Source organism: Rhinichthys klamathensis, unplaced genomic scaffold, assembly GCF_029890125.1.
Source record: "Rhinichthys klamathensis goyatoka isolate OS25496 unplaced genomic scaffold, OSU_Roscu_1.1 h1tg000035l_1, whole genome shotgun sequence".
Lineage (NCBI taxonomy): Eukaryota > Metazoa > Chordata > Actinopteri > Cypriniformes > Leuciscidae > Rhinichthys > Rhinichthys klamathensis.
The window spans coordinates 5039775-5058404 of record NW_026606583.1 but is presented as its reverse complement, the minus strand read 5'-3'; the positions used below and the strand labels follow the sequence as shown (position 1 = coordinate 5058404).

General features: G+C 38.2%; 1 protein-coding gene across 1 annotated transcript in view; it reads left to right on the top strand.

Annotated features, from left to right (window-relative positions):
• Positions 1-18630, top strand: part of arhgap27 (Rho GTPase activating protein 27) — a 47756-nt gene that overhangs the window by 22053 nt on the left and 7073 nt on the right. Inside the window, 5 exon segments of the mRNA XM_056245769.1 lie at positions 13932-14402; positions 15976-16182; positions 16342-16422; positions 17227-17334; positions 17941-18012. Coding sequence (XP_056101744.1) covers positions 13932-14402; positions 15976-16182; positions 16342-16422; positions 17227-17334; positions 17941-18012 — 939 coding nt within the window.

Genomic DNA, 18630 nt, shown 5'->3' with positions numbered 1-18630 from the left:
TTGATGTGGGTTTTTTTTTTTCATTTAAATTATAATAATTCTTAGTTTTTTTGTTATCATCAGTTTTATGTTACACCTTCTGTTGTTATATCATGTTTATTGCATTATTTTAGTGCCGTGTGTTACCATGGTTGTTTTGTATTTGTGTGTGACGCTGTGCAGCTTCAATATATTAGTATTTACCTCAGCTTGTGGATTCTAAATGTGGCTTTCTCTTTAACGGCCCAGTGTTTTTTCAGGGCTGCCAACTCCCACGCATTCACTGTGAGACTCACGCAATTATCACATGCTCTAGCACACGTACGTCTGCAAGATGTCTGTTAAAGATCACTTCGTCTGGAAAGCATCTGCTGTTTACTAACATCGGATAGACGTCTTTAAGATGTCAGTTTAACATACATTCTAAATCATTACATCTTAAAGACATCTTCTAAACGTCTATTTGACATCTGACAGGAAACGTCCTATAGACGTATTGCAGATGAGCAAACACTCTAAAAAATACGTCTTCCAGATGTAAACACACACATCAAATAGACGTCTCTGTGATGTATGTGTGCTATCAGCTCACTCCACACATCCATTTTCTCACGCAGAGAAAAATCGCGAAGCAAAGAAAACATGACACCGCGACAGACAAGACAGAGAAGGTTACTTTTGATATGAAACAAATTCTCAGCTGTCAGATTCTGTCAATTTTATTTCGAAATTCAAACAATAAATACCGTTTTGGCGCTTGTAAATGTGACGTGATCGTTGAAGCGCCTCAGTTCAAGCGGCACGTGAACCGATCATCTATCTATAGTAAATAAACACGAACAATGGGTATGTTGAAAGAGACAGTAGGCTACAACTATGCCTCATACATAATTTCGATCAATCAGTGTTTTTCAACCGCGGAAAGAGGTCAATAAAACAGCGGGAGAACATAACGTTACATTTTCCTCAGGAAAGTAATTTAATGACCAAAGCAAAAAATAGCTACAGAGAGTAATAGCTATTTGCTAAATATGTGCACTATATTAGACCTATATATTTATTGTATTTTTACTTATGTCATTAAAATATTATAACCTTGTTTTTATAATAAAAAACACATTATATTAAGTTATTTGTATTAGCCTATTCTTATTTGTATTTATTATTGAGTTATTTGCTCTCTCTGTATAGCATTAGATGAGTTTTTTTTTCTTGAGAAAAATGTACATGTATCTACTGTACCTATGTATCCAAATTAATTTAATCAAGATCGGAATCAAATCACAAGAATTGAATTGAAATCGTGAAATTTATGTCAAGCAATAATAAAAACAGTAACCTACCAGTCACTGTACCATGTAAACACTGTAACATGTTGTCACTAAACCTAGTAAAATTATGTTCAGTCACCAAATGTTTTGATAATCACAATACATTTATTGTGATGTAAAAAAATAAATAAATAAAAAAACCTTGCACCCACCCAATCCTGTGTGTTTTTTTAAACAAACTAGTCTAAAGAACCTAAGGGCTGTTGTTCCCATCCTTCTGTATGGCCTGTGCACTCAGTCATAATGGATTTCATACCATTGATATTTAAGTAGCAGCTGTCAATCAAATGCACGGTTTCCCTCAGGGGAAAAAATTAAATTGCAGAGTGCTATAAATAGCATGGGACATTGCGTTACACATTAACTGCTCATTTTGGTGTCTAATCGGCTAATACAGTATGTTCTAAAGGAAAGTCCAGGAGGAACTTCATTTAAATGGGCTTTCACTGAGGTCAAATATCTTATAAGCATGATCACACCAGTGTTTTTTCTGTTTAGTTACCCAACTCTCAGTGATATTCTGGTCATATAGCTGTAGGGTGCCATGTTAAAGATTTGAATAACAAAACTTTTGTGAATAGTAATCCCTAACACAGGCTTGTGGTTTTTTAGTTTAGGCTTGTTCCAGGAACTTTTTATGTCTGGTCTGCCTCACTTTCATTACACACATCATTAGAAGGAGGAAAAAGAGTAGAGACTTATCATGATATCCATACATTAGGATCTCTCTATTTCTCTCAGCCACAGACAGGGAAATCAGCATTATTAAAAAATTTGCAAACACAGATTCTATTTCAGACAAGGAAGTTGTCTTGTTTGTCAGACTGCTTGGATGAACAATTGTTGAGTAATTCCCCCACGTATCTTAAACATATTTCCTGCTTTAAACATTCACAGTCGAAATGCCGATCAGAAGTCACAACAAAACACAGTGGCTTTGTCTTCTGATCTTTATTGTGCTACCACATAATGGCTTGTAAAATACTGCTTTCTGAGGCTTGCAAATGTTGAGCTACACTTATATTTAATGTTAAAATCAGCATTAAATGACTATTTTCTAAATGCATGTTATAAATCTGATTGTGAATGATACATCAATGAATGATAAATTCTGATGAATATGATTTCTGAAGTCATTAGTCCCCTAAACCCCTTCCCCTCCACAATCAAGGAAGAAAAGTTCCACAGCGACTTTAATATTTACTCTAAAAGCCATTTGATTGTATAGAAAAAAAGAGCATCTTGAGATGCTGATCCTCCTAGACAGTTGATGAGAAGTTAATGTAAATGCTTAAATCTCTTGCTTTTCTGATTTTTATCCCGAGTTAGCCTGGCTAACGTCAGACCACGTCTCAATGTCAATGTCATTCTGGGAACCACATGTTCATTTTCTCGTATTTGAGGCGTGGTTTACGAATCCCCAGAGCCGTTTATTGGGTGCTACGAATGTCTATCAAATGCGCCTGTATAGCTCATAGGCAATCGTTTCAATTATACCAGATGACGTATGTAGAGCGACAGAAATTAGACGAGGAAGAAGACAATGGGTCAGAGATAGCCTGGTTAAAACATCAAAGCGTCATAGACAAATCATTTCCAGAGGGGCGTCACCAACGGACGTCGCAGATAGACCTAAACCCAATCAGAGCGATGAAGGAGATGACGTATGCAGAGCGGCGGAGAAACATCTCCGAGTGTTGTTCTTTGCTCGGTTTTTAACAAAAAGGAAACGTTCAAATCGCGTAAAACAGACGCGATAGCTGATTCGAACGAGTGATGTTCGACGGCGGCATCCATCTTTGTAATGTAGGCTAGAAAATCTGCTTCAAAATCCCAGCGATGTCGTCATCGTGTAAAGCCCGCCCCAACGTTTCTGATTGGTGCCTCGATTTCGACGGATTGGAAATGGGCTTGAATGAGCTCTTTGCCGGAAGTTGTCTGGTTTTTCCCAGGCTAGGTCAAAGATTTATTTGCGTTCTAAACTACTTAGAACAATATCTAAGGCTGCATCGAAAGGTAACTTCGCGTCTGCTGCCATGTTTGATCCATAGGTATAAACAAACTGCTTCGGTGTGTCACATAGACGTCGTCATCGTCTTGCTGCTCCCTCCCTGTTCTGTGATTGGTCCCCTCGCTCAGGCGAAAATTTGGTCCATGGTCTACAGACTGCCTAGCAGCGTGACTAAAATCGCGCTACGCAAAGGCAGTATGGGGAAACCCAGGCTAATCCCGAGTAGTAATTTCACACGAATTTCAGAAGCGATCTCAACATTGTCTCAAAATGCGTCCAGATTAAAGGCCCGTTCATACCAATGATGATAACTATAGTGATCTGATAGCGATAAAGATATAGTTCTAAAAATCATTAAAAGATTAGCAAAGTTAACGGCACAACTACAACGATAACGGCACAGAGAAACTATATCGCTGGAATCACTTTCAGAACGTTTTTTTCCCAGCTGATGGACGATAAAAACATTGACAGCCAATCGGAATCCTTCCTGCTTTAAAGAGCTCGAGCATTAAAAGCGGCATGATGACAAAACTACAGCGTGCGCTTTGAATAAACAGAATGATATCGTCCGCTGGTGTGGACGCTAACATAGTTATCATTATAGTTATCATTCTTGGTGTGACCAAGCCTTAAGGCTATATACTGTATAACTAAAACTAAAACCAGACCATTTTTTTAATTGCTAGAAGTAAAAAAAAAAAAAAAACTTAAACTTAATTTATTTGAGTTAGTATTCATTTCTCATTTTCATTTAGTTTAGTTTTCGTCGCACAGTAAAGAACTTATCTGAAGGAGCAGAAAGGAGCAGCAACTGGCTGTGGTTGAGACGGAAAGATTCTAGCTGGCTGTGTACAGGCCGCCACGCTACGGTTTCGTAGAATTCTTGAAAACTTGAAGAGTCTGTTGGTTTGTTTGTATACGTTCCTGTGGATATTGCGTGAATGACGGGTGGTTGGGCAGATACTGTGTTTTGCGGTAGGTGGTATGCCATACGTAACCGTTGTCCACTGAAACTGCATATTAACGCACCAGTGGGGCTCGACAGCCTTAGTCAAACGGGTTGGCGCGTATGGTCGGGTTGCGGAGAGATTGTGGTTAGGTCTCAGCAGCAGGAGGGATGTAGAGGTCAGTAAGCTGGGCTGAGTTGAGTGGGGGACGGAGGGGGGTGACTCTGGGACGCCAGAGTCACTGTCGAGCCCTCTTGAGGTGTCGTGGGCTAGTCGACGAAACACTGAGGACGGAAGGTGCCCACTTGAAGACCCTAGAGATGTCCCCTACTCGGCTCAATCCAGACGGTTGTCGTGCTGGTCCTGTAGTTGCAGCTGACGCGCCAAGTACACTGCAGCCGTTAACGCCGGACAGAAGGGGAGTCACACCACCTTATGGAAAGAAGCGTAAATGGATGGAGAAGCATAGTTTACTGTAAAGCTACGTCTTAGTCTTGCTTATCTTGGCGAAAGCCGAGTACAAATCAGCATGAAGTTTTAACATCTACTCTCGTGTAATGGAAATCAACTAAAAGTAAAAATAAATAAAGCCTAATTAGATAAACAAATAAAATGTACTAAAACTAAACAAAAAATATTAATCTAAAATAGTTATCTCAATGATACTAACAATCAAAACTCAGATCTCAGGAACTCAACGTTTCTCATCTCATGCAAGAACAAATCTGAGCTATGCTATTCATTTTATGACTATAAACTATATGCCAAGCATTGTGTCTATTTACATTTCTGGAGAAAGTTGACTTGACACAAATTGACATTGTTATCCCATTTGAAAGAGGATATTCAACAAGAAAAATATCAGTGTGAGACAAAAGTGGATGCTGCATACCAGAATGGAGCCAGTTTGATCAAATAATGGCAGAATGGCTATTTGGCCACTTATTAACATAATAGCCCGTGTGGCCAAATGGAAGTCATTGGAAAAGGAACATTGTTTCAAGTGAATATATGTTTGAAGAAAGCAAAACAAAGACTTAATTTCTTTGTAATAATATGCACCAATGAACCATGAACAATAAGACCAAGAACATGTTTTAAGAAATTACTATGGTCAGTTATGATTTCATGTTCACTTTAAATGATAAAAAAAAAAAAAACCTCTGGGAGAAAACAATTCTCTGTTTTGTTTACTGAGAAAAGCACACTTTTGTATTGCCTGTCAGAGGTGTTACATCAAAATGTGAGGAAACTGAGGAAATGTGCTCAAGTCAGTGACTTTGACTGGTGTAGGTTCTGTTTCGATGGACAAAAAGAGGAACTTAAAACTTTGTAAAAGTATTTTTAATTCTTCATCTGTTACCTAAAATCGAGCAGTTGCACACCTTTTCAGTGTCAACACTTCTCTCTTTGCAGATATTTGTCATATATTCAGTTTCATATGTTATATACATTCATCCTTTATTCACAGCAGTCCTCATACCTGCCTCTGTCTCTCTCTCTCTCCATCTGTCCGTTCTATTCATTTGCCCCCTCCCCCTTTCACTCTAGCAGAGTAGCGCTTCAAGACAGATGTTCATTAGTTGTGCCATCGACTGCAGACGCAGAGGGTGTGTGTCTGCGTGAGTGTGTGTGAGAGAGAGTGAGTACGGCTCAGCCTGTTTACCATGATGCTCGCTATTGGATAGCTTGGAGTTTGACTGTTGTCTGATCAGCTGTTTGGCTGTTGCTGGCTGATCGAAACAAAGACATGGTGGATTATTACTCTGAGATCCGGTCCAACCACCGGCCCAGAAGCGCAATGCCCCTCTCTCTGAACACGCAGGTACGTCCACAACCCCTTCAGACTGGGTTTCTGGGCACGGAAGTGCTGTCACTGACTCTTTGTTGTCATTTTGATACAAGTTGGAATGTAAAAAGTTATACATTGGCATGACTGTTCAATATGTAACACATTGTGTGGTGTTTATACATGAGCATTGTGCATTCAAATGTCAGCAAGTAAAGTTTCAATGTGGCGCATTAGTTGGACTTTGCGTACATGCGTGTTTCTGTAGCTCTCAGCTAGGATGTGGTGTCTTCCTGTTGAGACACTCCCTCGTGCTGATATATCAAATGCACTTGTTAGACATCATCGGGGTCAAGTGTTTGTCACTGTAAAGTTGTCCAACTCTGTAAAACTCTATAAAACAGAAGAGCTGCAAGACACTGACCTTTAGCATCTCTGCAGTTCTGACCAGAAAAAGGAAGTTTTGTTCAATTGTTCAGTCTGCATCGTTCCAAGCTTCCATAAATGTTGTATGTGATGAACTACAGACTGTGTGTGCCAATGCCAGACGGTTCCTGCTTTTAAAGGCTTCTCCCTAAACATCCATTGCTTCTATCTCTTTTGCTCTCAGTTAGCCTACTTTTACAACGACTTATACAGGTTGTATGGCTGTCTCTGTTGGCCAGCGCATTCAGATCATCTAAATTTATCTCACAAAAAGGATGGCATACATTTAAGGCTGGGGATTTCATCACTCCCTTTGCTTTAAGATGTTTTAAAGGGATAGTTCATCCAAAAATGACACTTTCTCCCTTGTCATTACAAACCTGCATGACACAAAAGGAAAAATGTTAAAGAATGTACTGGGCGCTCTTTTAGTAAAAAAAAAGAAAGAAAAGAAGAGCGAGTGAGTCTCCTAGCGAAGTGTCATAAAAGTTGTAAAAGTAAAAATCCAAATTACTTGTGCGCTATATTACAAATATTCATAGGTTGATTGATAGCTTCATGTGAAATTTAAGTTGCTGCTGAATGTCACATGACTGTTTGTTATAAGTTTGAATATGCAGAAGCTCAAATGAGATTTGACCGCTACAGCAGAGGGAAAGCAAAGCTTATAAAAAATCGTGACCATGAAATCAAAGTTTTCAATTCTTTTTTCTTATGAAATATTGTGGTATTTCTTATATATGGTTTGTTTAAGCGCATCGTTATTATTTTTTAAATTCCTAGTGTCCTCATAAACTTTCATCAAAATTTTGAACTTTTCCTCCAGCGACGTCTCTTCTTTGATGATGTGTGCGGGACAATAATCTCTCCCATCCAGCAAACGACTTTTCAATTATTCAATCAATTCCTAGTGAATGAAAATGGGAATTTATTGAATCAATATCATTCTAATATGCTGATTTGGTGCTCAATTAACAGCTCTTATTATTATTAATGTTGTGAACAGTTTTTGTTGCTAAATAATAATATGTCAGGATTCTTTAAATATAAAGTTCAAAACAACATAATTTATTTGAAATATTGTGTAACTATGTCTACTGTCATTTTGATCAATTTAATGTGTCCTTGCTGAATAAAAGTATTGATTTATTTCCTTTATTGTTTTATCTTACCTTTGAATGGTAGTGTATCACAGTTTCCACAAAAAATGTGGCAAAAAATTGATAATAATAAGAAATGTTTCTTGTTTAGCTAATCAGCATTAGAAGGATTTCTGAAGGATCATGTGACACTGAAGACTGGAGTAATGATGCTGAAAATTCAATTTTGACATCACAGAAATACATTTAATTTTAAAATATATTCATATAGAACACGGTTATTTTAAATTGTAATGATATTTCACAATATTACTTTTTTTTACTGTATTTTTGATCAAATAAATACAGCCTTGGTGAGAAGAAGTGTCACAGTTTGTGTTGTAGAACACACACGAACACGATGATGAGTGCAAAAGGCAGTATTTAATAAATCCACACTAAGAGAACAGCATACAACACATCTAACATAAATGAGACCCGACAGCAATGAACAGAAACAGTGGAACTTAAGTATACATGCAAACAAGGATAATTAATGACACACACCTGAACTGAATGAAGAAATAATCTCAACAACAACAACAAACTCAACAGGGGAAAAGTGCAACAAAAAAAAAAGTCCAAACTGAGTGAGATTGTGACAACAAGAGCCTTTTCAAAAACACACCCAATCTTATTTATTCCAAACATTCGACTGGAAGTGTATGTCATAATAGAGAAGTAAATGTGATCGCAATTTGCTTTTAATGGCAACCTCATTAATAATGAAGAGTTAACATTTCAGTCTGTTCATCACACAAAGCCGTAGATAATAACTCATTTCTGACCTCGACAGCCCAGATCCCCATTCACTTTCATAACGTGGAAAAGATTGACCAGGACTTCAACATTTCTCCTTTTTTATTCCACAGAAAAAGAAAGTCAAATGTTTATGTTGGGTGGCTAAATAATCTTCTGACAAAAGTTAAATTTTTAGGTGAACTATCCCTATCTTTATCACTCAAATCTCATTGCACCAAATAATCTCAAGTCAGTGTTGTTTGTGGTAGACGTATTTGTGCGGCTATTGTTTGTGATCGTTATAATAATAAACCTGTTTCCTGTCCGTTGATGCATTTGACAGTTGTGGCTGACACACACTCGGTCTCCGCCAGGCCTGGGTAAATATAGACCCAGGATATGACGTGCCGGCTGACTGGCTTTTATTTCCGTTGTTGTGGTTCGATTGTTACTCTTGCTCTATTTCTTTTTCGTCTTTTTTCTGTCTCTCTCTATCTCTCACAGACATTTTTCAGGAGAGGTGTGTCCTCGTACAGGCCTCTCTCGAGGCCACAGGTGAGCTCCTCTCAGTATAGTCATCTATTCCAGAGCCATCTTCACTCCACATGCATGCACAGGGAACTTCATGTGTTCTTTCTTTTGCAATCTCTGTTGAGCATTGGTAGATAAAGGAACTTTAAGATCTAGTCATTTTCTTAGCTTATGATATTTATTAATACTTATACTATTTCTCATACCCTATTTAGTACACTTCTGCATGTGTCTCTTCCAGCACTACTTGTGCTACATATATTGCCTTTGACATATATTGCTACATATTTGCCCATCAGCCAATGTCCATCATCATGGCCTCCTAATCATCCCCATATATACTGATTAGCTTCATCACTCTGTCTCCTCTCCACCATTGAGCTGGTGTGTGGTGGGCGTTCTGGCACACTATATGGCTGCCATCGCATCATCCAGGTGGATTATGGGATCCCCCCTTCCATGCGTTTTAAATGGCGAGAAAAGCGTTATATAAATGTAACAAATTATTATTGTATATGAATGACACCACAAATCATGCTGAGGAGCAGTGTGCCATTTTCACCTGGCAGACGATAAAATGGACTAAAATTTCAGACTTCTCTTAGAGACCAGAGTATCAAAGAGACTTGATAGAGACTCGAGCCGGTTAGCAACCACATACAGTAGCAACCAGATGTGTTAAAAACCATTCGAAACACCTGAATAACCACATAGTAACACCCTGGAATTGCATCAGTGACCTTTGCACACACTTGTGAGAAGAAGTGCTTAAAAGGTTAGTTCACCCCAAAATGAAAATTATGTTGTTCCAACCCTGTAAGACTTTCGTTCATCTTCGGAACACAAATGAAGATATTTTTGATCAAATCTGAGAGCCACTGTAGTCACTCGGACTATTTTAACAATGTATTTAATAACTTTTGGGCCGGTCCGTTTCGATCCCTTAAGAAGCCTATGGAGGAGTGATCCAGCTCTCAGATTTCATCAAAAATATATTCATTTGTGTTCCGAAGATGAACGAAAGTCTTACGGGGTTGGAACAACATGAGGGTGAGTAATTACTGACAGAGTTTACATTTTGGGGTGAACTATCCCTTTAATATACTGAATGTGCACACTATACCTGCAGATATCATAGTATTAATCAAATAAAAGGCCACTTAAAGGGATAATACACCCAAAAATTTAAATTCTGTCATCATTTACTCACCCTCAAGTTGTTTCAAACCTGTATAAATGTCTTTGTTCCGCTGTACACGAAGGAAGATATTTTGAAGAATGTTGGTATGCAAACAGATTTCAGGCCCCATGGACTTCCATAGTAGGAAAAAAAATACTATAGTGGTCAATGGGGCCCACATTCTTCCAAATATCTTCCTTTGTGTACAGCAGAACAAAGACATTTATACAGGTTTGGAACAACTTGAGAGTGAGTAAATGATAAGATGACAGAATTTAAATTTTGGGGTGAACTATCCCTCTAAGGGCGTTTTCACACCTGAAAATCCGCACCAAGGTCCGAACCAAAGTTCACGTTTTGATACATTTTATACTTTCAGAAAGTTTTGGTTTGGTTTTACACTGCAATTATGTGAGCGCACTAAAGAACTTTACGTGACACACTTGCGTCCTGTCGTCATCATCTATGTGGGCTGCATCTTGACATTGATTGGTTTTGTAAATGGACGTGCGTCTGACGTCAGCGTGTCCTCAATTCGGCGGGTAACTTTGACAACATGAATGAACAGACGCATATCGTTGCAACTATATTGTTATTTTTATGGCATAATTACCTGCAGCACCAACTATACATGAGGCTAGTTCAAATTCGCCAAATGAACGTCCTCGTCGTGCGAACATTTTATCGTCGCCGGCAGGAAAGGAGGAGAAGACGGCAAGTTGACTTCTTCTGATGTCATCAGACCATACTTCAATTAAAAACCTCGTCTCCTCCTCTCCCCATGTGCTACACGGCTCATTTTTCCTGCCACCTTCTGTTTTTTCGGCTATGCGGGAACCACCGGAGCTTCCTGTAAAAGGTCTGAAAGTCCGAACCATACAGAAATGCTTTCACACTAGAAACGAACCAAACCTTTGTTCAGTTTGATCCGGACCGAGACTACCTCTTTTCGTCGGACCAAATTTCATCTGTTTGGTCCGGACCGTGGTGCGGGGGAGGTTTCACACCTGTAATTTTGATTCGGATTTCGGACCAAACTGAAAAGTCCGAAAGTCCGGACCAAACAAGGTAGGTGTGAAAGGGTCTACTTAAAGTTGGTACACTTTCATGGGCGTTTCTCAATACCTTGGCAGTTCCGGTGATTCTGCAAAAGGAACAGCAGCGTTCTCGATAGCGTCCTCCCTCAGCCCTCGGCCCTCGCTGCTCGCCACAGCGTCTCTAGCTCGCTCTGGCTACTCCGGTTATCTCTGTATGTTTCATTTTTGGCAACAAAAATACAACTGTCCACGCTTCTGAGAGCAACGTTTAGATGGATATGCTAATATATGCTGTGCACTTTCCTCTCAATAACAAAATGAACACAACACAGTTGACAACAGTGAGAAAACAGCAGTTAAGAAAGCGTCGGATCATGGTGATGTGGACATGTTTGCACCAGCTCTGTGATTCACCGGCATCATCTCGACAGATCAAGTTATTATAATTAAACTATCATAACAGTGTAATATTAAAGTATATTTGAGACTATACACTAGGCAAGATTGTAGTTTGAATGAATCCCTTTTCTTTGCATGACACATTGACATTATAGTACGGAATACCTCTTCTGATTTTCTCTTCTGATTTTCCTGGCAAAAACTTCTAGAGTCATACAAATCAGTCTCAGGCTTTCATAGACAACCTATGAATTTGGGGAAGGTCCCGTTTTTTTAAAAGTTTGTTACAAGCTGTTCACACATTGGCAATAAAAAGTAATTATTATATGAACATTCTTACATCTAGCTCCTTTATGTAGACTCTTTTTTTTTAATTGTACTTTGTAATAGTTTCAAAGTTTTACTTTAAAGTATATTTTAAATCATGTTTTAATAGTCATTTGTCGTGCTTGGAAGAAGTACACTTATGTGTTGACGATTATAATTTTAAGTATTTGATCAATTAAAGTTATTTGATAATACATTTAAAGTTAATATTAATTTAAGTGTACTAAATTGCATCTTCATCATCACAAATGTGCAATTACAAATATATTTAAATACATGAAATGCAAGTTTCGATAGAAATGACATTAAAGTATATTGTAAATGCTTGTCAGTACATTCAGCAGTACACCATATTTCAAAGACATTAGCAAGTAATTATGAAAATGCATATAAAGACGTACTTTAGTCCTACTGAGGTGGGTCAAAATTGCTTTTAATATAAATTTACCTGTAATAGTTTTTCATTTAATTGCAATGAACATTCAATAAAACATTGCAGTCAGTATGCACTTAAGTGTATTATATCTGTAATAAGTACTCGTTTTGTATGGCAGCACGCTCTTAATATTCATCACAGCAGCAGCACTACATATCTCAAACAGTGACAATCTAAAACTAGATTAAAAGGCCCCTGTCATTGATATATAGTCTCAATCTCGGGGATGAAACATGCTCCATTCTTTAATCAGGATCATGTGAGCTTTATCTGGTGGGGCTTTGGCCATCTAAATAGGACAAACAATAAAGATGAAAGTCTGTTTGTGGTTTTCTTCTTTACGGCTGAAAACCCTTGTTCTGTTTCCTGAGATCAGCGTGCACAGGAAGTGCGCTCTTTCTGTAATTGGCACATACGGCCTATAGTTGAAATCGCTTTATTATTTTGAGGATCAATGCATTTCCAGAATGCAGTCGACAGTAGCGTGGGTGTTACTTTGTTTTGTTTTTCTTCCTGGTGATGTGGAGAGTCCCGCCGAGCTGAGCTTCATGTTGGTGCATGGTACATTTTGCATAAGGGAGAGCTGTGGGAGGAGGGTGTGAAAGCAGACGCTCCATCCAGTGTATGTTTTGCTCTTTGTGTAAACATTTGTGACATCACACAATAACCTGTTTACATAAGGTCAGCAGCATCACTGTAAAAGGTGAAGTGTATCAAGTTACACATGCATGTCTTCAGCCAAATGCACAATATTTATATCATGTTTCATGATCTCTGTTATTACATAATATTTCATGATATCTTTAGCTTCTGGGCAGTTGACATTTCATTTTACTGTCCTTAGCAAAACATGTTTTCTCTTCTATACATTCATCGTTTGGCTGGATAACAAAGAACAAACATTATTTGTAAATACAATTAAATGATCTATTCTAGATTATATCATAATATTTCTCACTTTATACACTGGGGTTGAGCAATATTTATGCTGTCAACTTTTTCCATATAATATTTTAATCATTTGTTTGGGCTTTTGTACAATGACAGTATAAAACCAATTATAGCAAAAACTATATTATAGTTTTTGTTAATAATTTGAATTGGATTTTATTTGAAAATTTTCTGTTTTATAATAATAATAATAATATTTTCTGTTTTCATTTTACTTTTAGTAACATTTTTTTTTGTAATTTTGTTGTGCAATTTTGTCTTTTTATTAGTTATTGTTTTTTTTAAATATGTATCATTTTTGATACATTTATTTTAGTTTGTGAGTTTATTTGGTATAAATTTTGGTTACAGTTTATTTTATTTCAAGCAATACAAATATTTTTTTTATCATATGATTTTAGTTAACAATAATAAACCTGATTTAATTATTATTTAAACAGCTTTATTTAATTATTCAAACAACATGTTGTCTTTAATATTCCACATACTATTATTTACACAGTATAAATGGGTCTTTATACATCTAAATATTGCTTAGGATGGGGTTCCTTGCAAAGAGATCATCGTATTTGAGAGTCTTTGATAGCCCCTGCCTTGCACAAGTATATGCATGTTAAGCTAAACGTTTTTGTCAACTGCCATTCTAATCTCTTAATCCTGGCTTTGTTTTAATATCAGCAATGCTCCTCATTTTTGTCCATCAGGTAGAGGATGACAACGCTCTCACAGCGGTGTATGTAAACATCCCACGTGCGCGTCGGAGAACCATTGACACCTCCAGTCCCATTACTCCTCCATTACAGGACTTCCCGGACCCTCCCGATACCCTCCTTTTGGACTCTGCGGGATGGGAGGTCCATACTGACGACCAGAGCGGGCAAGAGTACTACTTCCACCCCTCCACGGGCCGGAGCACCTGGGAGTTTCCCCTCAGCTACTCCATGGATTCGTCAGTGGCGACGGAAGAGGCCCGTTCTCCTCCCTCTTTCCCCCAGTCTCCCATCTGCTCGCCCGCAGGCCCTTCTCCTCAGAGATGGAGCTCGGACTGGGAGAAGGTGCTGGATGACAATACTGGCAGACATTACTTCTTTAACTCTGTGTCGGGTCAGAGCTCATGGGATCCCCCGGAGGACATCAGCTCACCAGGGAACATAACATTTCTGGAAGATTTCCCGGTATGGAGGTTATTCTGCTGATTCAAACGAATGATACTTTGATATGTACTATGGTACTAAATGATTACCATATTCATATATGTTAATATGGCTAATTTTCAGTTTTAAATTAGTTATCACAAGGGTTCTTAGCCTGCCATTGCCCGCAACAATATTTGAAGGCCCCATGACTTTTTCAGTTTTTATTATAATTTCTACCCCATGAAATATTTTATAGCTTGGCATTGTTAAAAAAATACATATATTCATTAAAAAATGCCCATGAAGTTTACGAGGTATATATAAAATATTATTTTTTACGTAAGGTCTATAATATCACTGTAAAAGGTCATCTAAATTAAGTTACTTGGCTGACCTCAAGGATCCGTATTGAGGCCGATCGGTTTCTGCTATCCTTAGCCCGATCCTTTATTTTACGTCAGCAGGTGTCGTACAGTTGGTGGCGGTATGCACCTTCAAGTGGGTTTGCCAACCCATTAAAAGGAAAACATGAAGATCAAATGGGAGTGCGTGACACACCAATGGCCCTGTCCCAAATGGAACACTTTATATGCACTTTTGGACTTGTAGACTTACAATGGCTGCCGCGTACGCGTGTCCTTTAAGTCCAAGAGACCGTAGGGTGTTCGATTTGTAATTTTAGGTTTCAGAAGGCCCCTTTGCGGTCGAAATGCACCCTTGACGCACTGAAGCGAGCTCCACAGCAGACTTCTTCCCATCAGTCAAAGTGGTCACGAAAGTGCGGACTCAGAGGAAGACGCGAGCGTTTATTGGGTGCCATATGGGAAAGGGCCAATGAGGTCTGTTCTAGCGTCTCACGCGCATTCGAGTTTCCATGTTAGCATTTTTGATATGCACTTTTGTAATGAAACAATTGAAAGTCATTTATTTACTGTTTACTGACAGACTGGCATTCTGACTCTTCATGAGCTTCATGCTCTCTAACCTTATCTATACAGACATTCTTTTATCATTTTATTTTTTCTTGTTAAATTGTTAAAGGTTGATCTCTAACTTTAAAAATGAATAAGGGGGAGGGTTGTGAATGACACCCTGGGTCGATAAAGACCCGAGGTATGCATTAAAGCAGGGGTGGGGAACGTTGATCCTGGAGGGCCATTGTCCTGCAGAGTTTAGCTCCAACCCTGGAAAAAACACTCACCTGCCTGTAACTTTAGCAATCCTGAAGACTTTGATTAGCTTCAGGTGTGTTTAATTAGGGTTGGAGCTAAACTCTGCAGGACAATGGCCCTCCAGGATCAACGTTCCCCACCCCTGCATTAAAGGGTTAATCTTTATCCAGTAAATCATGAGCAACAGAAAATATCATAGGGCCTTTGAATATTATTGTGGAGAAAGTATATGCTGTGGAGCCTAAAGTATATGTTAACCAGAGTTGCATAAAAAAAAAAGTTAAATTAAAACTAAAGTTTGTCATTTCTGTGCCAAACGGAACTGCAAAAATAATGCATTGTATAAATTTGATAAATAATCATATTTTCACATTTTTTACCATTATTTCCTTACAGTTTGATTAATGTTCATACTGCCTTCTTTGCTTCCCAAAATGTAGCTTCCGCTTCCTGAGGAAGACTACCCAGCATCGCCAGAACTGGAGGAATCGTCTCCTCTCTCTATGCCAGCAGAATATTCTTTGATTAAAATGAAGAAGGTCTTTATTCCCAGGGTAAGTCTGGATCAAAGCACCCCACCAGGATGGACCCTCGGCATTGACCCTGAAGGAACTTGGGTCTTCACAAGCCACTTCACGCAGGAACAGGTACAGGACTCTTGACACTGACCTTGGCGTGTCCTTGTTTTGGGCTGGCTTACTTATATTATTGGGGCTGATTACTTGCTATTATTAGTGAGATGTATGATAGTATGGCTGTAGGCTAGTTTTGTAATTTGGTGAACTAATGAAGTGTCTTGTTGACAGTGGATTAAGTCGCTAGATGATCGAGGGCGGACATACTACTACCTAAGAGACGGCAGCAAGTCCCAGTGGAACTTACCTGAGGTGGGATACAGTGGGACACTTTTGGATGGGTCTCCAGAAGGCCTGTTCACACCAAGAACTATATTCGAATCCAAACCAGATGACTATAGCTTTGTGCTTTTCTGCCGTCTGCTGGCAATTTCTCTCAGTAAAATATTTTAGAGCATGGCATAACTATAAATATGCTTATTCATAAAGTGTATAAAAATGCCCATGGACTTTCAATATTTCATTTATCTCCATGACTTTTCCAGCTCTGGAAATCATACTTTTAAAATATGGTTTTCTTTTGTATCTAAGCTTTCCATGAAGAGAATCCTGGTTCGTCTTCTTCTTCAAAATAAATAAATAAAAATAACCACTTGTTAAGGGGGTAAATGAAGCTACAGTAAGACATATATTGTTCTTTTTAGTTGTTTTGTCTTATTTTAAATCATTGTAAGATATCTTAAGGCACCCTTGGAAGATTGCTGAGAACCACTGTCCTAAATTATGACTTACTTTCATGTCATTCCGACATCATTTTCTATATACAGTGAAAACACAAAATGATACATTTGGCAGAATGTCCTTGCTGCTATTTTACTTAAATCTAAAAGTGGCTGTTGATTTACTTTGAAACCCTTTTCACTCAGAAATTGCTAGTAAATTTCTCAAATTCCTACAAAGAAATTACAAAATAACACATTGAATAAGTAGAAAGATAGAAAAAAAAATGTTCTTGTAAAACGTACTCCAATAATCGTGTACAGTGTACTTACAATAAGTACAAAACCGTATCATAAAGGCATCATTTCTAATACAAATTCTCTCTCACACTTTTAGTACTCTGGAAATCCAGGGCAGTATGGAGTGGGAAATGGAGCCTCAGGAGAGCAGGACTCAATGGGATCGATGCAAAGCTGGAGACACAGTACAGGATACCAGGAAGATGTATGTACTCGCAGAGGTTTCCATCCAAAGTTGCCAATTTAACTATTGCCCAAAATCGTATAAAACTTTTGTGAATGAAGCACATCCATTCCATGTGTTCTAGAGAACAAAATCTCTGGGTAATTGTAGTAAAATATCTGTAATAAAAATGTACTATCATACTTTATCCAGCAGTTCATCCGCACTCATAAACAAACACTTCCACGGAGCGATGCCCTGACGTATGTGACGCACAGCTGATCCTTCATGTGTGTCCTTAGTGACCGTGTTTCCTAAATTGGCTCTAGAATGCACCTGAGACTCAGTTTGTTATAGAGTTGCTCTATTTAAAAATCCATCCCACCTACCCAGTCCTTCCTATCATTCAGTAGTATATGCAAACATATACTCACTATTTATTCTGTCTTCACTGAACTGATCCATGGAAATGAATTCAGTTACTGAAACACTGATACTGGACTATTTTACTAGTGGTGTTTACTAAGGCATGCTATGGAAAAATACTGAAAATTGTATATTTGCCAACAATTAAATGGCTTTGTCTCTCTTTTTTGAGCTTCGAAGGCATGTAGAGTGTGATTTACACATGTGATTTTGTCTTAACAGAAGAGTCATTCATCATACCCTCTGAATAGATCAGACAGTGACGCCTCCAACTCTCCTGAGATGCCACATAATGTAAGATTCCAGTTCAGACGTTTATGCATAAGAAAATGTGGGCAAAATTTTTTAAGTTTTACAATAAACTACATGAATGAAGTCTTCAAACATCATTCATGTGATTATTATATGCTCATTATTAGCTTACTGGCATGAATGTTAGCTAGAATCATGTGACTTGTTAGGTAGATATGCTGTGCCATGAACTTGTTTAAATGTTTTTCCTTGGGAACTGTTGGGTTTGGGAATGCCTGTATAAAGGTGTTGCATAAATGACACTGGACATTTTTATTATACAGTTCCACAATAAATGCTGGGTAAAGGTAGGCTAGGACTAGTGGAGAGATGTCTGATCAAAAGTGTTGGATTATGACAAGAAGAGTGACCCAGTGCAATATTTTGCCACACTGCCCTCTGGTGGTTCCTAGTGAAACTTAGAGCCAGATTGCTGCCTTCCACTCAGACAAACAAATACCAAACGTGTCATGATACTACCATGAGATTTAGATGCAAATTCATGGCAGTACCTTGAGTTTTTGGACATTTACCCTGTTCGTACCATGCGTACCATTTAAATACCTTAGAGGACCATTGATTTCCATGGTTTTACCATCTGAGACATCACTGTACCGTGGT